Below are 25,191 nucleotides of genomic sequence, written 5' to 3'. Positions count from 1 at the left end.
GTTCAATGCTTGTATGGACTGGGTGGTGGGCAGCATCGTGGGGTCCAGTGGCTGTGGGGCATCTGTTGGTGAAGAAAGATTCACAGATCTTGACTTTTGAGGAGTCTGAGTGTCTGGGCTTGTGAGGGTCCTGATAAAAACCAAAGAGCCAGGCCTTTAATGACCTCCTGGGCACGGCCATCAGCAGTGTGTCTGTCTGTGGTGAGAGTGTCAACCTCACCAAGAGGTTTGCTTACCTTGGCAGTGACATTCATGTGACTCTGGTGACTCTTCCTATGAAGTCAGTAGACGTGGGGTCATGAAGTCACCGGAAAGGGGTGTGTGGCGCTCCCGATATCTGCAAAAGGACGAAGGTCCATGTCTTTAGAGTCCTGGTGCTTCCTGTCTTGCTACAGCATATGGTTGTGAGACATGGACGCTATCCAGTGACCTGAGATGAAGACTGGACTCCTTCATGTGTGTCTCTCCGGAAAATCCTTGGGTACCGTTGGTTTGACTTTGTGTTGCTCATGGAGTCCCGATTGAGGCACATGACCTGCACTGTGAGGGAGCGTCAGTTACGGCACAACGGCCGATCCCCGAGGGTGATCCGGCTTGTAAGACCCTCATTGTTGGGGACCCGAGTGGCTGGACCAGGCCAAGGGGTCGCCCACATAACACCTGGCTGCAGCAGATGGAGGGTCATTTCTGGAGAGTAGAACTGGACTGCGTGTCTGCCCTGGGGGGTTGCCAACCGGGATCCAGAGTTGTTTCACCGTGTTGTGGGTGCGGCAGCGTGGTGTACCAGTGCCCGCTCCCCAACTTGACTTGATTTGTATTTGAAGATAGTCCTGTGTTGGATGTACAGGCGTCCTCATCAGGACTGAGGTAGGTTCCTTGCCAGGGCAGGGGGCAATGATATGAGGACAGAAGGGTTGAGTTACGCCAATGCACACACTGGCAGCCTCACACTGGTGGTACTCCCATATGGATACCCACAGGGCAGGGTGGGAACTGTTGTCTCATAGAATAGCCCTGTCAGGGATCTTGGGTACCTCCAGGGGGAGCTGCAGGGGATTGTTATACCCTCTTTTTGAAGGGGTCCCACCTGACCCAGGAATGCTTCCAATGTGCAATACTGTGGCACCAGAATAAAAAGTAGCTGAGTTTTCTGCGTGGATGGTCAGAGACGGGAAGAGAGTGGATGAGACTGCGTGGGAGATGTGGAAGGACGGCAAGAGGATTTTGTATTATACTGTAGTGAAAAAGATTTGGAGGTATTGTACAATAAAATATATATAAACTGCTCAAAAAATTAAAGGAACACTTTGAAAACACGTCAGATCTCAATGGGAAAAAATCCTGCTGGCTGTCTCTACTGCTATGGACGGACATCGTGATGTGTGAGGAACGAAAGAATGGAAATGAAAACGATCAACCGACAGCGAGAGGGTTGAATTCAAAGACACCCCAAAAATCAAAGTGAACAAATGATGGGGCAGGCAGGCAGGCGGGCAGGCGACTCCATTTGGCCGAAATGTCATTGCAGTAACTCCAAATCATAACTCGGTTGTTTGTATGCCCTCTCCACTCCCCCATGCCTGGCAACGTCCTAATGAGACGACGGATGGTGTCCTGGGGATCTCCTCCCAGATCTGGACCAGGGCATCACTGAGCTTCTGGACAGGCTGAGGTGTCTGATGGACCGAAACGTGATGTCCCACCCAGAGGTGTTCTATTGGATTGAGGTCAGGCGAGTGAGTGAGGGGGGGCAGTCAATGGTATCAACTCCTTCATCCTCTCGCCACATGAGGCCGGGCATTGTCGTGCGCCAGGAGGAACCAGCATAGGGTCTGACAATGGGGTCAAGGATTTCATCCGGATACCTAATGGCAGTCAAGGTGCCCACCGTTGTCCAGCCTGTACAGGTCTGTGTGTCCGTCCATGGATTTGCCTTCCCAGACTGACCATCACTGACCCCCCACTAAACCGCTCCTGCTGAACGATGTTTCAGGCAGCATAACGTTCTCCACGGCTTCTCCAGTCCCTTTCACGTCTGTTCCGGGTGAATTTGCTCTCATCTGTGAGAAGCACAGGGCGCCAGTGGTGGACCTGCCAATTCTGGTATTCTATGGCAAATGCCAACTGAGCTCCACAGTGCCCACTCGAGGACTTTGGGCTCTCAGGCCGCCCTCATGAAGTCTGTTTCTGATTGTTTGCTCAGAGACATTCACACCAGTGGCCAGCCTGCCTGCTGGAGGACATTTTGTAGGCTCTGCCAGTGCTCATCCTGTTGCCCAAAGGAGCAGATACTGGTGTGTCCTGCTGATGGGTTAAGGACCTTCTACGAGGAGCCCTGTCCAGCTCTCCTAGAGGTACTGTCTGTCTGCCTCCTGGAATCTCCTCCATGCCCTCGAGACTGTGCTGGGAGACACAGCAAAACTTCTGGCAATGCCACTCAATGTGGTATTGATTTGCCTGCAATCCGGTAGAAGTTGGACTAACTGTGCCACCTCTGTAGGGTCCAGGTATCGTCTCATGCTACCAGTAGTAGCCAAACGCAAAACAATGAAAAAACAGCCAGAAAAGATGTCAGTGGCCTCCCTCCAGCTGTTAAGCCATTCATTCCTGTTTTGGGGGTCGTCTCATTGTTTTCTTCCCAATCTAGTGCACCAAAGCAGCTGAAAGTGATGGACAAGACCCTCTGCTACTTCACTGAGCAGATCAACAGCCCAGAAGTGTCATTGACTTGATGCTACACTCAGATTCAAAAGGGTTCTTTTCATTTTTTTGAGCAGTTTATATATATATACAGTATCTTCTGTTTGAACCCAGGACTGTGCTGTGTAATTGTGTCTGGGGGTTTGGGGTGGTGCTACACCCTCTGCTGGTCACACTGGATACCATCATTTTAACATCCAGTGTTAATAAACTGATCTGCTTAAGCAACTGGCTGAATAAATCATCAGAAATATAATAAATACAATACATACAATAAATAATCAGAAAATCAATCATTTATCATCTTCATTTCATTTTAGAGACAGAATTATTGACAGAGCCAATCAAAGTGTGAGACTAATTTGTATTGTGATGCGGCTCAAATAAGAATACAAACTTACCTTGAGCTTTTGAGCGATTCGCACATCAGTTGTTTCTGTTGCACTAAACTGTTCAATAAGCAGTAACACACTGTGACAAAGGCGATAAAACAAATACATGTTTTCATTTTTTCTTCGCCTGTGGGTGACGCCTCCCCCATTCCCACAAGCACCATCGCACAATCAGCGCAATACTTCTTCTCTTTCTCCTCCACTCCTCTTTGTCTCCCTCCTCCCTACTCTGGCTCCCGGAGTGGTGGCTGCTGGCTCCTTTTACAGCCCACCCGGAAGAGTTCCAGGTGTTTGATGACCCCATTTCCAGCTGCACTTCCAGGTGTGGCGCAAGAACCGCCCACATGGGCTCAGGAACCACTGCTGTGCCCCCCTGGTGGTGGCCACAAACCCCAATAAGCTTGAGTTCCAAAATCCCAGGGGGGGCTGCCATCTAGCATTCAGGGGGAGGTACTGTCCCGACCAGGCTTGCTCCCCCGGTCCATAGAATGAAGAGGCGTCCCAGTCGGACAAGAATCCCGGCCATCTGTGACAACACTTAAACAAAAAATGTATAGGCACGTGATTGTTGAAAGTGGTTTGTACTGAAAATGAATCACTGAGTTATTTCTGCTTTATAAAACATTAATACGCTCGATGGAAATAATGTGATTCATTTGTAGTTAATTTGAATCAGACATTTTAATTGTGTGATTAATCGCGATTATGTTTTTTTACTTGAACAGCAGCCCTAGTTTTTACATTTCATTCAAATTTTATATTTTTACTTTAAACTGTTTCCACTGTTATTTTGCCTTCTTGAGGGAGTTGCTATTCTTTGTATCCCCAATCTGGGGGATTGCTGGCCACGTAATTCATGACCCCTACACTAAATCTCGATGGGTTAAAAGGTCGCCCTTTTTTAGCTTCAATATGTGAGCATCTTTGTGTGAATTTTTGCAATTCCTGGAAAGAATGAAGTGTGGGAAGACAACTGGACTAGATGGCTTACTGCAAGAATCTGGTGGAGGAACAAACAGGAGGGTTATGGGAGTTGATGTCATAGATCTGTTGTGAGGAGAGAAGTGATGATGTATTATTAAGCTGGCGGTTCTCAACCTGTGGGGGGCACAAAGTAACAAAAAAGGGGCTCAAAGATGTGAAAAAAAGAAACCAAGAATTGAAAATATGAAAAATACATCTATTGAAACCAAAACAAATTAAATTAAACTACATTCTGATACTAGAAAAATAAATGTAGAGTTAGATAAATGTCAATAAAAGTTAAGTAGGTTTAATAATAATAATAATAATAATAATAATAATTCTTTGCATTTATATAGCATTTTTCTCACTACTCAAAGCGCTCAGCAATTGCTGGTCAAGGGCCCAACAGAGTAGAGTCCCTATTGACATTTACGGGATAATAAAACTTTTTATTAGGGTTTCAAAAAACATTAGGGGTGTGTGATTAAAACTGTTATGAAAACTCGGGTCGCAAATACTTAAAGGTTGAGAAAAGCTGCATTAAGCCTACATATTAGAACATTAGAACACTCTAGACGGGGACAGGCCATTCAGCCCAACAAAGCTCACCAGTCCTGTCCACTTATTTCCTCCAAGAAAACATCAAGTCGAGTTTTGAAAGTCCCGAACGTCTTAACGTCTATATGAGCCAAAATGAAGTGGCACGTTTCTCAAGGTCATGGCACGAGGTAGAGTGAGTTGAGATGGGGGGTCCTTTAATAGGCGATCCCTTGTCATTTTTTTTTTTCCCTTGCCATTTGCATTGGTCCTGTGTGTAAATTCATCATCACTACGCAAACATGCCTTCCGAACTCACTTCAGCATTCCTCCTAATGGTGACATCCCAATTAGGACGGTGGGTGGCTAAATTTAGATCGATGGGTAAAACATTGAACGGAAAATCTCCAGGCCGTACAAACACCAGAAAACTTCCGAGCTGTAAGGGTATCCATTTTACAGTCTCCCAGACGTTCAGCGTACTTCTGTCTTCGGCATTTCCAACACGTCTTTGATTTTACACGAGGACCTTCACTTCCATCCATACAAAATAATGGCAGTGCAGGACCTCACTGAGAGAGACTGGGAGAGCCGTAGAGAGTTGTGCACCAACATTCTGCAAACTGTTCATCGAGATGCCATCGTCATGTGATATCAGCGATGAGGCCCATTTTCATTTGAATGGCTGCTCAAATAAGCAAAATGTTAGATGAAACCAACCCTTGTGAACTTCATTAGAGACCCCCGCACGGTGATAGATAGATAGATAGATAGATGAAAGGCACTATATAATAGATAGATAGATAGATAGATAGATAGATAGAATGAATGGCACTATATAACAGATAGATAGATAGATAGATAGATAGATAGATAGATAGATAGATAGATAGATAGATAGATAGATAGATAGATAGATAGATAGATAGATAGATAGATTAAAGGCATATATAATAGATAGATAGATAGATAGATAGATAGATAGATAGATAGATAGATAGATAGAATGAAAGGCACTATATAATAGATAGTTAGATAGATAGATAGACAGACAGACACTTTATTAATTGGCATAGTAGGCCCTTACTTTTTTGAGGAGGGAGGACCAACGGTCACCGTCACTTCAGAACGTCACATTGAAATGCTAGAGAACTGGAAGAAATGGATGTGGTGGATGTCTGGAGTGACAGCTCATACGTCTTAGGCGAAGATCCATGCAAGGTTGGCAGGAGACGTTTCCGGGGAAGCTGATCTCCCTACACGGTGATGTCAGGTGGCCTTCACGTTCGCCTGATCTCGCTCAGTGTGATTTCATCTCAAGTCGAAGGTCTACACAAACACCGACCTCCAAACCTTGAAGCCCTTTAAGGATGCTATTCGCCACAAAATCGCCTCCATTCCCTTTGAGTCAAGCGAGCGTTCAGAAATGGTCTCAAGGAGTGTATCGCTAATGATGGCCACCACCTTGAAGACGTCATTTTTACAACACAGTTTTTGTGTATCCTTCCTTGTGTCGTAATGAAGTTTATTTGATCTTGTAGAATAAACGTTTGAAATGCGGTATTTCTTTTTGGCTCACCCTGCATAGAGAGAAGGGAGACATCCACGATTGTGCAAACTATGGGGGTGCAAAGGAAAAGAGACAGGAGAAAGGGGGTCTCACGTGAGGACGTGTGCAACAGATGAGAATGGGGGGACCACCGACGCCACATGAAAGTGGGAAAAGCTTCAGCAGATGAAAGAGAAAAACCTTGGTAATTGAATTGTGTCATGCAAAATTCATTCAAGAAATAAAAAGCAGGATGGTAATGGCTTGTGTTGTTCATTAGCTTGAGATTCCATTTTATGATCAGGCCTCTCAGTATTTTACATCTAATCCCCTTCTATTCATTTGAGATCTTCTCGAGGTCTGTCTGCGGTCAGAGACACCAGGCAGTCTCTTAAGCCTCAGCGGGGCCGCAGCACGTAATCCGCTCTGCCCTGATCAGGGGGGCGGCGAGCGCCGACTGAAATTGTAGCTGGAATATAGTGAGACACAAACGAATACAAAGCAGCCTTTCAATAAAACACAATGCCTCATGCCATGCTGGCGGGTTTGGACGGCTGCCACCATGAGGGAGCTTATGGCATTGGAGACCGGGGGAGTGTTGGGGGGTGTTGATGGAGGGTGGACAGGTCTGGGTGAAGCCTCACAACACACACGGGGTCTGGAGATGATCTTAGGGGTTTCTCATGCAGACTGCTTCAGTTTCTTTTAATACCCCCCACCTAATCTGTCACTTTTAAAAAGACGGACATTTTCCATGCTGTCACAATAAACAGACAGCAGAGTCATGTGTCACACATACGCAAGTAGAAGGCCACTAAAGGGCTTGAGTAATTGTAATAAAACATCTGACCAGGGGGCGGCAGAATACGTTGACTGTCTTTCTCAGTTCCCTACAGACCTTTCCCGGGAAATCCTGCAAGGTTGCAGCACCTCAGAAGCCATCACTTTCGGTGCCGGCCCCTTTGCTGATGTCACTTCCAGACCAGAAAACATTACTTTCTGTGCCGGCCCCTTTGCTGATGTCACTTCCGGACCAGAAGATATCACTTTCGGTGCCGGCCACTTTGCTGATGTCACTTCCGGACCAGAAGACATCACTTCCGATTCCGTCCCTTTTGATGACGTCACTTCCTTTGCGGGCCTTTAAAGCCTCCATGTTTGTCTTTCATAATCAGTTCTGTTTTGGACTCTATGAAAATGTACTACATTTGCAGGCAGGATATATTATACGGGTGGCTGCCCCAAATATAATATAATAAAGCAGAACCTCCTGTGACTTGTACTCCACACATCAAGGCGCTATATAATCTGACAAGAGAAGTCGATAGCTTAGAGTCCGCTGCGACTCCTAAATCCTTCTCATGAGGTAGACTCTTGATATTCAGACCACCCATTGTGTATTCAAATCTAACAGTGTTCAGAAGCCATTAAGAAGGGTAACAGAATGTCAGGTTATATAGCGCCTTGACGTGTGGAGTACAAGTCACTGGAGGTTCTGCTCAACCATTATAACACACTGGTGAGGCCTCACCTGGAGTCCTGGGTGCAGTTTTGGGCCCACCAGACATAACAGCACAAGAGAAGGTCCAGAGGAGAGCATTCAGGGCTACAGGGGACGAGTTATGAGGAAAGATTAAAAGAGCTGAGCCTTAAGGAGATGAAGAGGAGACCTGACTGAAGGATTTAAAATGATGAAGGTTATTAGTGCAGTGGATCGAGACGGTGACATTAAAATGAGTTCATCAAGAACATGGAGACACAGTTGGAAACTTGTGAAGGGTAAGTTTCACACAAACATTAGGAGGTTTTTCTTTACACAAAGAGCGATAGACACTTGGAATAAGCAACCAAGTAGTGTGGTGGGCAGTAAGACGTTAGGGACTTTCAAAACTCGACTTGATGTTTTATTTTAGAAGAATGAAGTGGATAGGACTGGCGAGCTTTGTTGGCCTGAACGGCCTGTTCTCGTCCAGAGTGTTCTAAATATTTTGGTGGTATGTTGTTGAATTTTTTCATATCTGAGCCTTGCGATGTCAGGCCTTGTGTACCTTGTCTAACCTGTTTGGCATTGTAAGGTGCTGTTAAAAATCGTGTATTCCCTGTAGTCTGCTACCACATGTAATTCCATCCTATTATCACTTTTTTGTATATGGGTAATTGTTATATTTTATTTTTTAATAAATTGAGATGTAATCACTGAATCTTTAATGAAGTGCCTGAAAAATATAAAGTGCTCCAACTTTCAAATCAGTGAAGTAAGTCCCATGCACTTGACTGTCAGGTTTTGTAACTAGCTTGATTGAGACAGGACGTTTACCCTTTAGGGTATTAGTGATAGTGAAGTGGGGTTTGCACTGAGGGCTGTGACGCCAGGACTTCCCGATGTAGGCCAGCGTTTGTCAGCTGGTGTCATTTAATAATAATAATAATAATAATAATAATAATAATAATAATAATATAAATTTTATTTATACTGCACTTTATATAAACAATCTCAAAGTGCTACAGAGTAAAATAAAGTAAAGGACTTTCCGATGTAGGCCAGCGTTTGTCAGCTGTTTGTCATAATAATAATAATAATAATAATAATCTGGTGTCATTTATACTGCAATAATCTCAATGCTACAGAGTAATAATAATAATAATAATAATAATCATAATAATATAATAATAATAATAATAATAATAATCATAATAATAATAATAATAAAAAGCGTTTTATTTTGTCAGCTGGTGTCATTTAATAATCATAATAATAATAATAATAATAATAATCATAATAATAATAATAATAAATTTCATTTATACTGCACTTTATATAAACAATCTCAAAGTGCTACAGAGTAAAATAAAGTAAAGGACTTCCGATGTAGGCCAGCGTTTGTCAGCTGGTGTCATTTAATAATCATAATAATAATAATAATAATAATAATCATAATAATAATAAAATAAAGTAAAGGACTTCCGATGTAGGCCAGCGTTAATAAATTTTATTTATACTGCACTTTATATAAACAATCTCAAAGTGCTACAGAGTAAAATAAAGTAAAGGACTTCCCGATGTAGGCCAGCGTGCTTTGTCAGCTGTCAGTGTCATTTAATAATCATAATAATAATAATAATAATAATAATAATAATAATAATAATAATAAATTTTATTTATACTGCACTTTATATAAACGATCTCAAAGTGCTACAGAGTAAAATAAAGTAAAGGACTTCATAATAATAATAATAATAATAATAATAATAATCATATGTAGGCCAGCTTCCGATTTGTCAGCTGGTGTCATTTAATAATCATAATAATAAATTTTATTTATACTGCACTTTATATAAACAAGTAATAAAACAAAAAGACCTAAAAAAAAAAAATACTTCAATAATAAGATATCTTTCTAAAAAGATAAGATTCTAAATTTCGTTAAAAACATCAGTCGACTGTGGGGCTCTCAGGTAATCCGCTCCACAGTCTCGGCGCCACAGCAGAACAGGTCCTGTCAGCCATGCTGCTGAGCTTAGTTCTGGGAACTTGAAGAGTGTTAATGTGTACAGAGCGGAGGGCACGTGAAGACATATGACGGGTAAGGAGTTCCTGTAAATAATGGGGGAAATGCCCATAAATACACTGATGAGTAAGGAGGGAAACGTTACACTCTATTCTAAGTGAAACAGGGAGCCAATGAAGGCATTTTTTAAAATAGGAGTGACGTGGCCGTACTTTCGCACCCTCATCAGCACAGTTCTGAATATACTGGAGTCTCTGGATACTCTTAGCAGGAATCCCGATAAAAAGCGCATTACAATAGTCCAGTGCTTCTCAATTATTATCTGTCATGCCCCCCCTAGGAAGAAGAAAACATCTCGCGCCCCCCGTGCGACTATAAATAGTATCATTTGTCTATAAAATTGTTATAAGTACACCTCTGCATAACACTGTATCCTTATTAACGTATAAGAGAATAAAAAAAGAAAGAAATATGGACCAATTTACAACAAAGAATAGCTTTATTGAATGTAACAGAAAAGATTTAAAGTGCATTCTAAATTCAAAAAAAATTTAAAAGAAAAATAAAAAAGCATGTTCCCCGAGGTCAAATGCGCCCCCCTTGATGGAGCACTGGGGGCGCCGGGCGCGCCCCACTATTTGAGAAGCACTGCAATAGTCCAACCTGGAGGAGACAAAGGCGTGATCAAGTCTCTCCACATCCGCCAGGGTAAGTATAGGGCGGAGTTTAGCAACGCTCGTGAGATGATAAAAAGAAGATTTTCAAAGATATTTAATATGGCTGTCAAAAGTGAGTTGAGAATCCATTTTAACACCCAAATTAGTGACAGATATAGAAAGAGGAACGTTTGGACCCGAGAATGTAATACAGGGTGGCCCACGAAAAAGTAGCCCGCCTCCCTGGCGAAAAAAGGCGCCCTTCCGTAAAGAAAGAAAGAACTTGAAATGCGAAAATCTTTACTCCCTCTTTACAGAAAGTGCTGAAAATGATCTCCTTGTGCGTCAATGCATTTTAAAGGCGCGCCTTAGCATGTTGTCATATACGCGACGCAACTCTGGGGCGCCAATGCTCCGAGCTGCGTTACGAATATTGTCTTTCAACTGGTGTAAAGTTCTCGGGTTATTAGCGTACACTTTTCCCTTCAAATTGCCCCGCAGATAAAAGTCACATGTGTTTAAGTCCGGCGATCTCGGAGGCCACAATCCTTTGGTGACAATCCTGTCTTCTGTAAATGTCTCCCGAATTTGTGATTGTTGCAAAAATGTCCCGCGTTTCCTTAATGGAACCCGTGAGAACGTACACCTCCACTATTGCGATTCTTTGTGGAATGGGATACATGTCGCTCAGCTCGTACTCACACGTTTGCACTACGTCTACACAGCTTTTGTGATGAGGGTAGTCAATCGGCGCGCCACTCTGGCAGGAAGGCGGGCTACTTTTTCGTGGGCCACCCTGTACCAGTAATAATAGAAGAACGAAGATGATGTGGTGTGCCAACTAAGATGGCTTCTGTTTTGGATCTGTTCAACTGAAGAAGGTTAAGCCTCATCCATGCCTCTATCTCCTCCAAACAGGTAGTCAAAGTAGATGTTGGCAGAGGAGCATTAATGGAGGTGGGAGTAATCCTGAGGTAAAGCTGAGTGTCATCAGCATAACAATGGAAGGATAAACCATGTCTGCCAATGACAGTTCCAAGGGGAAGCATACAGATGTTGAAGAGAATAGGGCCCAAAAACAGAGCCCTGAGGGACACCACAGGTAACACTGTGGGTATAAGATTTTGAGCTACCCAAGGCAACATACTCAGTTCTACCAGTCAGGTACGATGTAAACCATTAAGAACATTTCCAGAAAGTCCAATAGTGTATTGCAGGCGATGAAGGAGAATGTTATGGTCTATCGTGTCAAAAGCAGCTGTCAGATCAAGAAGGATAAGTAGAGAAGGAGAACCAGTATCTGCTGTCATTAGAAGGTCATTAGTAACCCTGACCAGGGCTGTTTCAGTACTATGGCCAGGGCGAAAACCAGACTGAAACTTCTCAATCAAGTTATTCAGTTTGAGGTGGTCATGAAGTCGAGCTGCAACTATTTTCTCCAGAACTTCCAGAAATGGAAGATTGGAGATGGGCCTATAGTTAGAGAGAACTTCAGGATCAAGGGTGGATTTTGTCCAATTTTTTTTATAGTATCAGAGAGCTGTTCCATCATCAATAAGCAGTTCTGGATGTTGTCGAGTTTGTTTTAGCTCACTGTCTGAGTGGCATCTTCTGGGTGTACAATCTCCTTTTCACGTGCAATTCGCCTTTTGCCTTCCCTTTCGTGGCTCCAATGTGTCTTCTAACGCTGGCCTGCCAGAATTCTGCTTGCTCCTCGATCACACGCCAGCCTCTAGTCCCTCCCAGTCAGCATGGCTGTCTTCCCAAGTGTTTATGTGTGGCCTCAGTGGCAGACTGGCGTCTTGCTCCAGTTGGACTCCAGCATGGACGCTGACTCTTTTTCTGTCTTTTCTGTTTCATCGTAGGTTTTGCCAAAGACGGTGACGATGGCCTCATCCCAAGAAAGTGCCCTGTGTGATTTTCTAGTAACCCCGCTGCAGCGGTAAGTAATGCGTAATGCCCTTCACATGAGGAGTCAAAAGATAACAGGAAGAAAGAGAGGGGTGGGGGGACAAATGGGGCAGATATAGTAGAAGTAGTCCTAGCAGTCGTAGTAGATGTTGGTGTTCAAATTCAGACGGAGGCAAAATGGTCTAGGTGAAGTGACAGTGGCCTGTCCCAGATGTCACCAACGGCGGTTTTTCCAAGTATTCCCTCTGTGTTTTTTTGTTTTCATTGCTTTTCTTAAAAGATCACATTCTCCATATCGAGTTTATTTTGCATTCCATAGTAACAGAGGGAGCGGCACGGTGGGTAGCGCTGCTGCCTGGCAGTTTGGAGACCTGGGGGTTCGCTTCCCGGGTCCTCCCTGCATGGAGTTTGCATGTTCTCCCTGTGTCTGTGTGGGTTACCTCCTGTAGTCCAAAGACATGCAAGTTAGATGCATTGGCGATCCTAAATTGTGCTTGGTGTGTGTGTGGGCTGGTGCCATGCCCAGGGTTTCTTTTCTGCCTTGCTCCCTGTGTTGGCCGGGATTGTCTCCAGCAGACCCTGTGTTAGGATATAGCGGGTTGGATAATGGATGGATATATACGTAAGGGCGGCATGGTGGCACAGTGGTAACACTGCTGCCTGGCAGTGAGGAGACCTGGGTTTGCTTTCCGGGTCCTTCCTGCATGGAGTTTGAATGTTGTCTGCGTGGGTTTCCTCCCACAGTCCAAAGACATGAAGGTTAGGTGCATTGGCGGTTCTAAATTGTTCCTAATGTGTGCCCAGCGGTGGGCTGGCACCCTGCCTTGCGTGCTTGGATTGGCTCCAGCAGACCCCCGTGACCCCGTAGTTGGGACTGACTGACTAGTCATCTTCATTTTTAATGCTCAGTTGCCTCTCTCGAAGATAAGGGAAAGTTGATTTTGAGATTTCTACACAATCTACAGGGAGATTCACTTGAAAGAAGCCCTAAATATTCTGTCGTAACGCCTGTTAGGATGAAGCAATCTGAACCAAAAAAAAATCCGCTCTCTACCTTGACGTGTGTGTTATCGATTGCATGACATGCAATGCTGGAAGTGGTTTCCGTTTCCTGCCAGACACATTTCGAAGCAGCGCTCCATGTTCCTGAATCGTATCGGCAAGCGCCTCAGAGGGAACAGCAGCAATTTCACGTTGGATGTTTTCCTTCCAATCTTCCACAGTGCGAGGCTTGTTCCTATAGACTTTTCCTTTCCGCGTAATCCCACAGGAAGAAGTCCGGTGGTGTCAGATCTGGCGACCGTGTTGGTCAAATCCCCTTTAAAATGTCCCTGTTGCAGAAGAATGACTCCGTTTCTGCCGTGGTCCTTGCTGATGTGTGACACGTTGCTCTGTCTTGTGGCAAGTAACCTTGGCGATTCTAAATTGTCCCTAGTGTGTACTTGGTGTGTGTGTGTGTGTGTGCCCTGTGGTGGGCTGGCACCCTGCCCGGCGTTTGTTTCCTGCCTTGCGCCCTGTGTTTTGGCTCTAGCAGACCCCCGTGATCCTGTGGTTCGGATATAGCAGGTTGGATATTGGATGGATGGATAGTAACAGAGTAAGGTTTCCGTGTTCAGCCAACGGGCCCAATTACCACAAGCCTATAAATAAAGATGTGCCGAGGTAGACAGAACTAAGGAAATAAAAACACCGGAGAAATGTTTCATTATTACAACATTAACTCCAAACTGCAACAAATTGGCTGGTCACGCAAAAAAAATGTTAATTTGAATGTTCTCTGACTGCAGAAGTAAGATGGGTGGGTTTAAAATAAATGCTTTCTTTTTGGGAGTTGGGGGGTCCCATCCATCACTGTTGTAGGGATTCCCACAAATACGTGTGAGCTATGCCAGTGAGTATGAGAGCAAGTGTGCCCGTCTGGTGCGTGCCGTATGTCCAGTTTATGAGGGTCACTGACACAAAGACAAAAACACTAAGAGGTCTCCGGGGATGCTAGAGACCCTGGGTGGCACAGAGTGGCCTTCTCGGAGTCATCGCTAGTGATCGGGAAGAATAAATGGAGTACGACCATTGCATTTGCCGTGTCCCCGTCCCTTAAAGGCTTCTCATTTCAGACATGTTAAGAGTGAAGTGATGCCTGCCAGTATTCGTGAGATCAATACGAATGTTCATGTGGCGTGCGGCCTTCTACTTGGCAGTGGTGGCTGTGAGCAGCAGGTGCAGCTAACAAAGTGCGGCAAGAAACAGAGACCCCTGCTCTCTACTGTAGTGCAGTGCGCAGAAGTGGATCGTCCCGACAAGTGCTTCACAGCAAGAAGACCTTTTGAAGAAAAAGACATTTCTTGCAGTCATCCTGTGGCTTTGTTGGCGCCCCCAGGGTTCAGAGAAGCATCTGGAGATCAGATGTCGCTGGAAATCTTTCAGAGAAACCTCTTTTCTGGAAAACATACAGTAGATCTGTTTTGCTTTCTGTGACGCGTCGAGCGCACATTTAGCTCAACTGCGTCGATGGAGCAGAGGGGGCCCTGAAGAGGGCTCGGGACAGGGGGACTTGTACAAAGCATGTCTCCTCTGGGGCAGCTTCTAGAGCGCACTGTTGGCAGTAAAGCTGCGTACCATTTGAACTGGGCAGTCCGAATTTCTGAGTTCTTAGTTTGGAATGGGCGGCACGCTGGCGCAGTGGCGAGCGCTGCTGCCTCGCAGTTAGGAGACCCAGGGTTGCTTCCCGGGTCCTCCCTACGTGGAGTTTGCATGTTCTCCCCGTGTCTGCGTGGGTTTCCTCCGGATACTCCGGTTTCCTCCCACAGTCCAAAGACATGCAGCTTAGGTGGAATGGTGATTCTAAATTATCCTTGATGTGTGTGTGTGCGTGTGCCCTGCGGTGGGCTGGCACCCTGCCCGGGGTGTGTTTCCTGCCTTGCGTCCTGTGTTGGCTGGGATTTGGCTCCAGCAGACCCCCGTGACCCTGTGGTTAGGATATAGCGGGTTGGATGATGGATGGATTTGATGGATAGTTTGGAATTTTTAACTGGAACATCCCCCACAAATTAGATCACCTACTCGGAAACTCAGGGCTGGTCTGTCAAATCCACGTTTGTCCAACTTCAGATTATGACGTCAATCTAAAATGGTGACGCACAACCTAACCTATAGCGAAAGCTGCAAATTATACCATTCATTCGCATTTCTGTCTATTTATCCCATCCGTCCATCCATTTACCAACACTGATCAGAAGCCAGGTCATGGGGGTAACAGTCTTAACAGTGAGGCCCAAATGCCATTTTCCCCAGCAGCACTAGCCAACTCATAGAGTGGGATCCCAAGGCATTCCGAGACCATCTGAGAGATTTAATCCTCCCAGCGAGCCCTGGGTCTTCCCCAAGGTCTCCTCTCAGCTGGTCATGCCCATGAGACCTCCACAGGTAGGCGTCCAGGAGGAATCCGTATAAGAACCACCTCTCGATGTGGATGGTCAATGGTTCTGCTCTGAGCCTCTCCCGGATGTCTGTGCTTCTCACTCTGTCTCTAAGGGGGAGCCCTGCCACCCTGCGGAGGAAGCTCAGTTGTACCCACAATCTCATTCTTTCAGCCATTATCCAAAGCTCATGACTGTAGGTGAGGGTAGGGATGTAGAGTGACTGGTAAATCGAGAGTTTCACCTTCTGACTCGGCACCTTCTCCATCACTACCGATCAGTACAGTGACCTCATAATTGTGCTCACGGCCCCCATCAATGTCAATCTCGCAATCCCATTTCCCCCTCACTCGTGAATAAAACCCCAAGGTAATTACAGAGCATCCGGAAAGTATTCACAGCGCTTCATCACTTTTTCCACATTTTGTTATATTACAGCCTTATTCCAAAATGGATTCAATTCATTTTTTCCCTCAGAATTCTACACACAACACCCCATAATGACAATGTGATAAAAGTTTACTTGATATTTTTGCAAATTTATTAAAAATAAATAAATTGAGAAATCCCATGTCCATAAGTATTCCCAGCTTTTGTCATGAAGCTCCAAATTGAGCTCAGGTGCCTCCTGTTTCCCCTGATCATCCTTGAGATGTTTAATTGGAGTCCACCTGTGGTAAATTCAGTTGACTGGACCTGATTTGAAAGGCACACACCTGTCTATAGAAGGTCCCACAGGTGACAGTTCATGTCAGAGCACAAACCAAGCATGAAGTCAAAGGAATTGTCTGTAGACCTCCGACACAGGATTGTCTCGAGGCACAAATCTGGGAAAGGTTACAGAAACATTTCTGCTGCTTTGAAGGTCCCAATGAGCACAGTGGCCTCCATCATCAGTAAGTGGAAGAAGTTCGAAACCATCAGGACTCTTGCTAGTGCTGGCTGGCCATCTAAACTGAGCGATCGGGGGAGAAGGGCCTTAGTCAGGGAGGTGACCAAGAACCTGATGGTCACTCTGTCAGAGCTCCAGAGGTCCTCTGTGGAGAGAGGAGAACCTTCCAGAAGGACAACCATCTCTGCAGCAATCCACCAATCAGGCCTGCATGGTAGAGTGGCCAGACGGAAGCCACTCCTTAGTAAAAGGCACATGGCAGCCCACCTGGATTTTACCAAAAGACACCTGAAGGACTCTCAGACCATGAGAAACAAAATTCTCTGGTCTGATGAGACAAAGATTGAACTCTTTGGTGTGAATGCCAGGTGTCACGTTTGGAGGAAACCAGGCACCGCTCATCACCAGGCCAATACCATCCCTACAGTGAAGCATGGTGGTGGCAGCATCAGGAACTGGGAGACTAGTCAGGATAAAGGGAAAGATGACTGCAGCAACGTACAGAGACATCCTGGATGAAAACCTGCTCCAGAGCGCTCTTGACCTCAGACTGGGGCGTCGGTTCATCTGTCAGCAGGACAACGACCCTAAGCACATGCTGCACGATGATGGAATGAGCCTCCGGCTAAAAATGCTCCATGACAGCGCCCGCTGGGGGGGGATTTTTCAAAAAGGTATCCAATTTTGTCAACATCCTCTTTTCCATAACGGCTTCCGTAGTGTCCAGAATACAGAAGATGTGAAGGGTGTCTCTACCCACTCTGACCAGTAGGAGGCACTGCATCCTCCTAAACCTCAGGCACCACTCCACAAACACAAGTCCTGAGTTCAAATAAATGATTTATGGTCAATGGTACCTTTACAATGACTCTTCAAAACACACAATTCCTCTTTTATTTGTCTCTTCCCTCTCCTCCGCACCTCCAGGGAAGTTTTGTCCTCCTTCCTCCAGACTCTGACTCACCCGAATGTGGCAGGATGGCTCCTTTTACCCAGGATCACACATCCCAGCAGCACCCCCTTGTGGAACCCACAGGACACAACAAGGCTGCTCTCTCAGACTCTAGTTTCCTGCGTGCCTTGGTAGTGCCGCCTGGGGAGGCTGCCATCTATCATGTCGGGTGTAGGTTTACCAGGTTGTCTCCCCCTGTCCTTCCATCCTACTGGCCTACTGACCAGTTAAGGGATCTGGACCCACCCTGAACCGGGACAGCTCGCACATGCACAAGGACCGCAGTCTCCTAAGCACAAAGTGTCTGCTCTGCCCTTCTGTGGATTACGAGACATTTCTTGCTAACGTCCCCTGTATAAGGCAGCATGAAGACCAAAGTTCAGGGTGACCCTCTGTGTGGTGACGAGATTAGGCAGCAGGCCCAGCTGACTTTTTTTGGTGTCTTCTCAACACAGATTTGTTCACTTGCCTGCCAAAGTAATACATGGTGTCATCGTCAGGTGACACGAGCAGCACGTGGTATTTACTGGAGGAGACAGTTAATCAGCCTTCTCCACTTCATGACTCGACTGTCTCAGTCTCGGGCGTCTTGTCTTCGGCTCCTCTCAGAATTGCTAGCCTCAGCATTTCAACCTGGTAATTAACAAAACGTTTACCTGCACGCCCAACAAAGCACCGGTTCAGGAGTGAGATCTTCTGTAGCCTGAGGGGATCTTCACTGTGCTTTAATACCGGAGCCCACCTGTTGGAACAAGGGAGGGCATTGTTTTTGTACGCAGCGTGGGAGCTTCTGTTCACCGCAGTAGGAGCAGCAGCGCTGACAGCCGCCACCACGTTCTGCTAGATGGGACTCTCCATGACACGTCCTCTGAAGTTGTAAGTGCTGTTAAAAGTGCGCTCCAGTGGTCCTCGGTGAGTGGGTTGGGAGGTCTGCCAAACTTGATTGTAGGTTTCCAAAACAGAGAGAAGTGCTTGAGTCTTATAGCACCTTCCAATGCTCATCACCTCCTGCACCCTAGCAAATGGGGTTTGCTGCCCACCTTTTTGTGCTCACCAATCATTTAAAACAGCCTGAGCTGTTGTGAGCCTCTTTTATCTTCATCACCCCGGCCAAAAACTGCATCATTAAGTGCCATTGAAACTCTTTGAGGGCTTACCAGACCCTTGTCATCATCTTGGGCTTTAATGTTACGTTTGCCAAACCTTTGGCCCTGTGCCCATTTCAGGACTTTGTGTCCTGTGGTGCGGTCTCTCTGCTGTTGTTAGATCCTATCCACTTCCATGTGATATGGGAAACGGCGTCATCCCAACTGAATGGAAAACGGGAGGGAAGGCTGCTCACCTGGATTGCGGTAACTGTAGGGGGATACCACTGCTCTCTCGGTGCTGGCCATGGTCCTTGCTACGGTCATCCTCAACAGGATCCATGATCACGTGCTCACCTATGAGCGACCCTTGATTACATCTTGCCTGAAGAAAGTCAGTTGCCTCGAAAGCTTGCATATTGGAATCTTTTCAGGTAGCCAATTAAAGGGGTCATTTTGCTTGACTTCTCATTACATCCATAATGGCTGACATGGTACAACACCCTAGTACTCTTGGATGAAGTAAATAAAAATGTGAAACTCTGCAGCCTTCATATCCATTCTCTTGGTCTCCGAATGTTACACCATACCGACTTGTTATTCCTAAATGAATTTTTCCATTTGCAAAGATACTTCATTCAAGTCAAGGCAAGTTGGGGAGCGGGCACTGGTACAGAGCGTTACTGCACCCACTACACGACGAAGCAACTCGGGATGCTGGTTGGCAGACACGCGGTCCAGTTCCACCCTCCGGAAATGACCCTCTGTCTGCCACAGCCAGGTGTTACATGGGCGACCCCTTGGCCTGGTCCAGCCACTCGGGTCCCCAACAATGAGGGTCTTACGAGCCGGATCACCCTCGGGGAAACACACCACATGGCCGTAGTCCCATAACTGACGCTCACTCACAGTGCAGGTCATGTGCCTCATTCGGGACTCCATGAGCAACACAAAGTCAAACCAACGATACCCTAGGATTTCCCAGAAAGGCGCAGATGAAGGAGTCCAGTCATCGTCTCAGGTCACTGAATAGCGTCCATGTCTCACAACCAGATAGCAAGACAGGGAGCACCAGGACTCTAAAGACTTGGACCTTCGTCCTTTGGCATAAATATCGGGAGCGCCACACACCCCTTTCCAGCTACCTCATGACCCCCCACATGCTCTCTCAATCCATCTACGGACTTCACAGGAAGAGTCACCAGAGTCACATGAATGTCACTGCCGAGGTAAGTAAACCTCTCGATGACGAGGTCGACACTCTCTCCGCAGACAGACACACTGCTGAATGGCCTGTTCTCGTCTAGAGTGTTCTAATGTTCTAATATTTTGGTGGTATATTGTTGAAAATGATCCTATTTGAGCCATGCGATGTTAGGCCATGTCTAACCTGTTTGACTGTGTAAAGTGCTGTTAAAAACGGACTATTCACTGTAATCCACATGTAATTCTATTCTATTCTCATTTTTTTGTATACGGGTAATTGTTACATAGATTTGTGTTCAAAAAGTGTTTGAAACTGTCATATCTCACCAGGGTTCAGGTTCAAAGGCTTGTTTTGTGCCTTTGTGGTACACTTTTGCTTAATTTGTACTAGTGGGCTCTGCCCCCTGCTCGCTTTGCTTGCCAACCCCCAGGCGGGCGCTATGTGCCAGCCACTTCACGTCTCTGCCACTCGTGTATGTGGATTTCACTTTCACCAAACAACAAATCTTTGAATTCTCACAGATACGCCACTTCATTGGGAAGAAACACGACTTTTCTCTGATTGCAACACGAATTAGACGATCTACAAGTTTCCGACTTAAAGTTTAAAGTCAAACAATATCTACATCGGGCGGCACGGTGGCGCAGTGGTAGCGCTGCTGCCTCGCAGTTAGGAGACCTGGGTTCGCTTCCCGGGTCCCCCCTGCGTGGAGTTTGCATGTTCTCCCGTGTCTGTGTGGGTTTCCTCCGGGTGCTCCGGTTTCCTCCCACAATCCAAAGACATGCAGGTTAGGTGGACTGGCAATTCTAAATTGGCCCTAGTGTGTGTTTGTGTGTGTCCTGCGGTGGGTTGGCACCCTGCCCTGGATTGGTTCCTGCCTTGTGCCCTGTGTTGGCTGGGATTGGCTCCAGCAGACCCCCCATCCCCACAGTTAGGATAAAGCGGGTTAGAAAATGGATGGATGGATGGAATATCTACATCTGTCATATCAGCTCTGTCCATGTATTTGATCTCTTTTCGCTTCTACCTTTTCGTTCAGAACGCATTGAAGTTTGATTCCGTGTTTGGAATTACGTTTAACTGCCCGTGAGTGAATATCGCTTCTTCATATATTCAATCTTGTTTCGCTGTTCCGTTATTTCACCGAGTACTAATTACCATTTTTGGAATTATGTCTATGTGTGTGTAAACACGATAACTTGAGTACACATTCACTGAGGTCAACTAAATTTTGCATACAAGTATTCTGTACAAAACGTATTTCTGCTAACCTGAAGTGGTACTTTACCTTTGATTCATGCAGCTGCAGAGTCCGATTTATCCAACTTTACTTTTATAATAATTGTTCAATATATTTTTCATTTGATTTAATTTGTTGTTGATGGTTCTTTAATGTACAGAATATAAAAATATAATCCTTGTCTTGCAGTTTACTCCTCAAATATTCATCCCCATATCTGAGTATACGAGAAAGTCTGAAGTGTAAGATTTCTATTGTACTATCGTATTGTATTGAGGACTACTTGTGTTGTGTTCTGTGTATTGTAGTGCATTGTATTGCCCCCCCACCTTCTTTTTGACGCCCCCTGCACACCCAGCCTACCTGGAAAGGGGTCTCTCTTTGAACTGCTTTTCCTGAGATGTTTTCCCTACAAGGGATTTTTTTGGGAGTTTTTTCTTCTTAGAGAGTCAAGGCTTGGGGGGCTGTCAAGAGGCAGTGCCTGTAAAATGCCATTGTGGCACGTCTTGTGTTATTTTGGCCTATACAAAAATAAATTGTATTGTATTGTATTGGGGCGGCACAGGGGCGCAATGGGTAGCGCTGCTGCCTCGCAGTTAGGACACCTGGGTTCACTTCTCTGCGTGGAGTTTGCATGTTCTCCATGTGTCGGTGTGGGTTTCCTGAGGGTGCTCCTGTTTCCCCCCAAAATTCAAAGACATGCACGTTAGGTGCATTGGCGATCCAAAATTGTCCCTAGTGTGTGCTTGGTGTGTGTGTGTGTGTGCCCTGCCCTGGGTTTGTTTCCTGCCTTGCGCCCTGTGTTGGCTGGGATTGGCTCCAGCAGACCCCCGTGAACCTGTAGTTAGGATAAAGCGGGTTGGATAATGGATGGATGGATGTATTGTATTGTATTGTCTAGGGGAGACCATTCACAATTTTTTTTTTTTATTGTTGCTTTAATGTGTGTTGTAGGTTTCATTTTAAATGGATAAGTTTGCCATTTTTGCCCATCAATCTACATTCGGTAACCCATAATGTCAAAGTGAACATATGTGTACAGAGGGGTGTTTAAAATATTTCAGAATTTAAAGCTGAAATCTCTCCTTGGTATTCAGACCCTTTTCTGTGGCACTTCAGATTGTGCTCAGGTCCATTCTGTTATCTTTAATTCTTCTCGAGATGTTTCTAGAACTCTGCTGGAGTCCACCTGAGGCACATTGAATTGACTGAACGTCATTTAGAAAGGCACATGTGTAGTGGATGTCAAACTTGGGTCACACAGTTGTACAGGAGAGTACAGGAGGACTTCCAAGATGTAGAAACTTTATTGCTGTCCGGACAAACACAAGTCTCTTTCAGACGTGATCCTGCCACCCAAGGAACAGCCATAAAAATTGATGGCTCAGCCCCCGACTCCCACACAAAACAACGCGGCTCGGAATCAGTGGCTGGAGTAGAGGGAGTCTTGGGGGAAGAGAGACAGGAGAATGAGACCTCAGAAATGTTCGAAGCTCCACGTGTGGCAAGCCAGCAAGCCTTTAGTTGATCCCGCAAAAAGGAGCTGTAAGAATGGGTTTGCTTCCCATTGAGAAAAAGTTTAAGAGGGGGTTTCTGAAGAGCGGCCGCTCCTACTTACAGTTACTTACAGTGATCAGGCCAGGATTCAAACTAGAACTCTGGAGCGCTGATACAGCAGAGCCAAGTACAATGCCACTATCTTTCCTAGACACCTCCACGATTCCACAGGTATGTCATCTGGACCAACAGCCTTTCCATTCTTCATTCTCATCCTCTTATTATTATTATTATTATTGTTATTTACACTTATATGTCACTTTTCTCACTACTTAAAGTGCTTTAGTGAGGGGGCAGCCACTTTAACCACTAATGTGTAATATCCACCTTGATGATGTGACGGGAGCCATTTTTGTGCCAGTACACTCACCACACATTAGTTGTTAGTTGGTTAAAGGGTAACAGAGAGAGAGAGTTTGAGACAGGGGATGATCAGAGGTTCGGAATGACCAATCAGTGGTGGGCAGTTTTGCCATGATATCAGGATACACCCTTCTCTTTACAAAGGATGCCCAAGGATCTTTCATGAGCACAAAGATTCAGGACCTCAATTTTTATTCTCATCCATAAGATGGCACCTTATGTACGGCACAGTGTCTCCATCACTGCACTTGGACTTTGGGATCCACATCCAGACCACAGGGTAAGCGTTCCTGGCTGGCATCACCAACAACTCTTCTGGCAACAACCCAAGCTTTTCCTGGATGGTTTCCCATCCAAGTACCAGCTGGGCCTGAACAGGCTTAGCTTCAGGTAGATGACCAGAAACCTCCATAATGAAACTGTGGTGAGGCATAAATTAGGGCAAGGGGTCAAAACTATTTCTAAAGCTTTGAGTGTTCCCAGTGGCTTCAGGAATTGTGAAATGGAAGAAGTTTGGAACCAGCAGGACTCTCCCTAGAGTTGACTGTTTGACCAAACTGAGTAACCAGGCAAGAAGGGCCTTAGTCAGTGACCAAAAAACCCAATGGTTACACTAACAGAGCTTCAGAAGTCCTCTGCTGAGACTGGAGAACCTGTCAGAAGGACCACCACCTCAGCAGCACTCAAAGTTGGCCAAGTGGCCTTTGAAGGACTTGGAAAGCCTGAGAAAGAAGGTTATTTTGTACTTGTTAGGCAGGACACCAAGCTTTATGTCTGTGAAGGCTCAGGCCCTGCTCATCACCCGGCCTAATCCCATCCCTTTGGTGGCAACGTCATGCTATGGGGACAGGGAGACTGATCAGAATTAATAGGAAGGATGAATGCAGCCAAATGCACAGAGGGGTTCTTGACAAAAACCTGCTCAGGAATGCACAAGACCTCAGACTGTGGCTGAAGGTTCACCTTTTAGTACGACTATGGCCTGAAGCGTACAGCCAAGACAACTCTGGTGTGACTTTGGGCTATGACTCAAGTTTGTGCAGTTTGTGGGGAGGTCTCATGATGTGTTTAAGCAATTGACATTCCTTCTGTTATGACTATTAGCAGTGACTTTCCAAGGGCGACCTTCACACCCGCCATCATTCTGATCTTCTAGACGTCATGAACGGGGTCTCGAAGGCACTAGGAAGGGCAAGACCGGACTATGAAAAAAAAAATGAGGACACCCTACCATAGAAACTGTGCCAAGTGGCCAGAGGATGGCAGTTCACAGACACTTCCTATCCAGTTTAATGAAACCTGAGAAGATCTGCCAGGAAGAAGGAGATAAACTGCCCAAATCCTGGTGTGCAAAGCTTGTAGAGACCTACCAAGATAACTCGAGGCTGTTATGACTGCTAAGGGGCTTCTGCAAATTAAGGGTCTCGGTACTTAAAGGAACGAACGTTTTTGATTTTCAATATTTTTTTTTATATTTTATTTATTGAATTTATTAAAAGCTTATTATTGCTATAATATTTTATACAATCAAATCAAACTTAATAAAACTAAACTAAAATCAAAATAAATTTACAAACTTTTCTGGTCACGGGTTTTTACTAGTGTGCTATTGAGTGTAGTTTGTTGGGCAAAGATGGCAAATATTTCCATTTCAAAATGAAATCTCCAACAGAGTAAAGTGTGCAGAGAGTGAAGGGCGTCTCCAATACTTTCGGAGTCCACTGCAGCTATGGCAGGTGGCAGGACACGTCATGAACACATTCAAATATGACCTGTGAAGGCCTTCTGCAGGAGCAAGTGGGCATTCTGAGTGGGGTGGCAGAGCCTGGCTCACAAGTGAGCACTCGTAGTCATTTCAGAGGTGACATTAAGCCACGACTGTGCAAAGTGCAGGAGGATCTTGTGTTCTGTGTCCTGTGTCGGGGTGTCCCTCAAGGAGTCAGCTGGCACTCTCCTGGCATTCGCATGTGCCCAGCTGGCCCGACCTTTTGTAGGACAGCATGCAGGGGGCTGAGCAAGGCAAATGTCATCTCGTTGACACATGGCATGCCTTGTTAGCAGCGAGAGTCATGGCCAATTAGGGCGCCTGCACTTTGACCCCGGCTGCATGGTTAATAACATAATTAGTTTTCACCGTGGCGGCCATTAGCTTTCCACATGGCAGAGGCCCCTGTGCTTCGCAATTATGTTCTTTGCTTCCTATGCGCAATCCGTCCGGCGTCAGCAGGCCGAGAGACAATTAGAATAGCCCTGTGAGCA

At 45.6% G+C, this 25,191-nt stretch overlaps 1 protein-coding gene across 5 annotated transcripts in view; it reads left to right on the top strand.

The window, feature by feature from the left end:
* Nucleotides 1-25,191, top strand: part of LOC120516813 (protein inscuteable homolog) — a 232,787-nt gene that overhangs the window by 97,886 nt on the left and 109,710 nt on the right. For 4 of the 5 annotated variants that reach the window (XM_039738779.1, XM_039738787.1, XM_039738773.1 and 1 more), the window contains exon 2: nucleotides 12,175-12,251. In XM_039738779.1, coding sequence (XP_039594713.1) covers nucleotides 12,196-12,251 — 56 coding nt within the window. In that variant the 5' untranslated portion in view covers nucleotides 12,175-12,195. Of the gene's footprint in view, nucleotides 1-10,168; nucleotides 10,362-12,174; nucleotides 12,252-25,191 lie in introns of those variants that run through there. The other variant, XM_039738792.1, reaches the window with a different exon arrangement.

This window comes from Polypterus senegalus, chromosome 1 (genome assembly GCF_016835505.1).
Source record: "Polypterus senegalus isolate Bchr_013 chromosome 1, ASM1683550v1, whole genome shotgun sequence".
In the NCBI taxonomy this organism is placed as follows: domain Eukaryota; kingdom Metazoa; phylum Chordata; class Cladistia; order Polypteriformes; family Polypteridae; genus Polypterus; species Polypterus senegalus.
The sequence above is the reverse complement of the archived record's forward strand: the minus strand, read 5'-3'. Positions and strand labels throughout refer to the sequence as shown.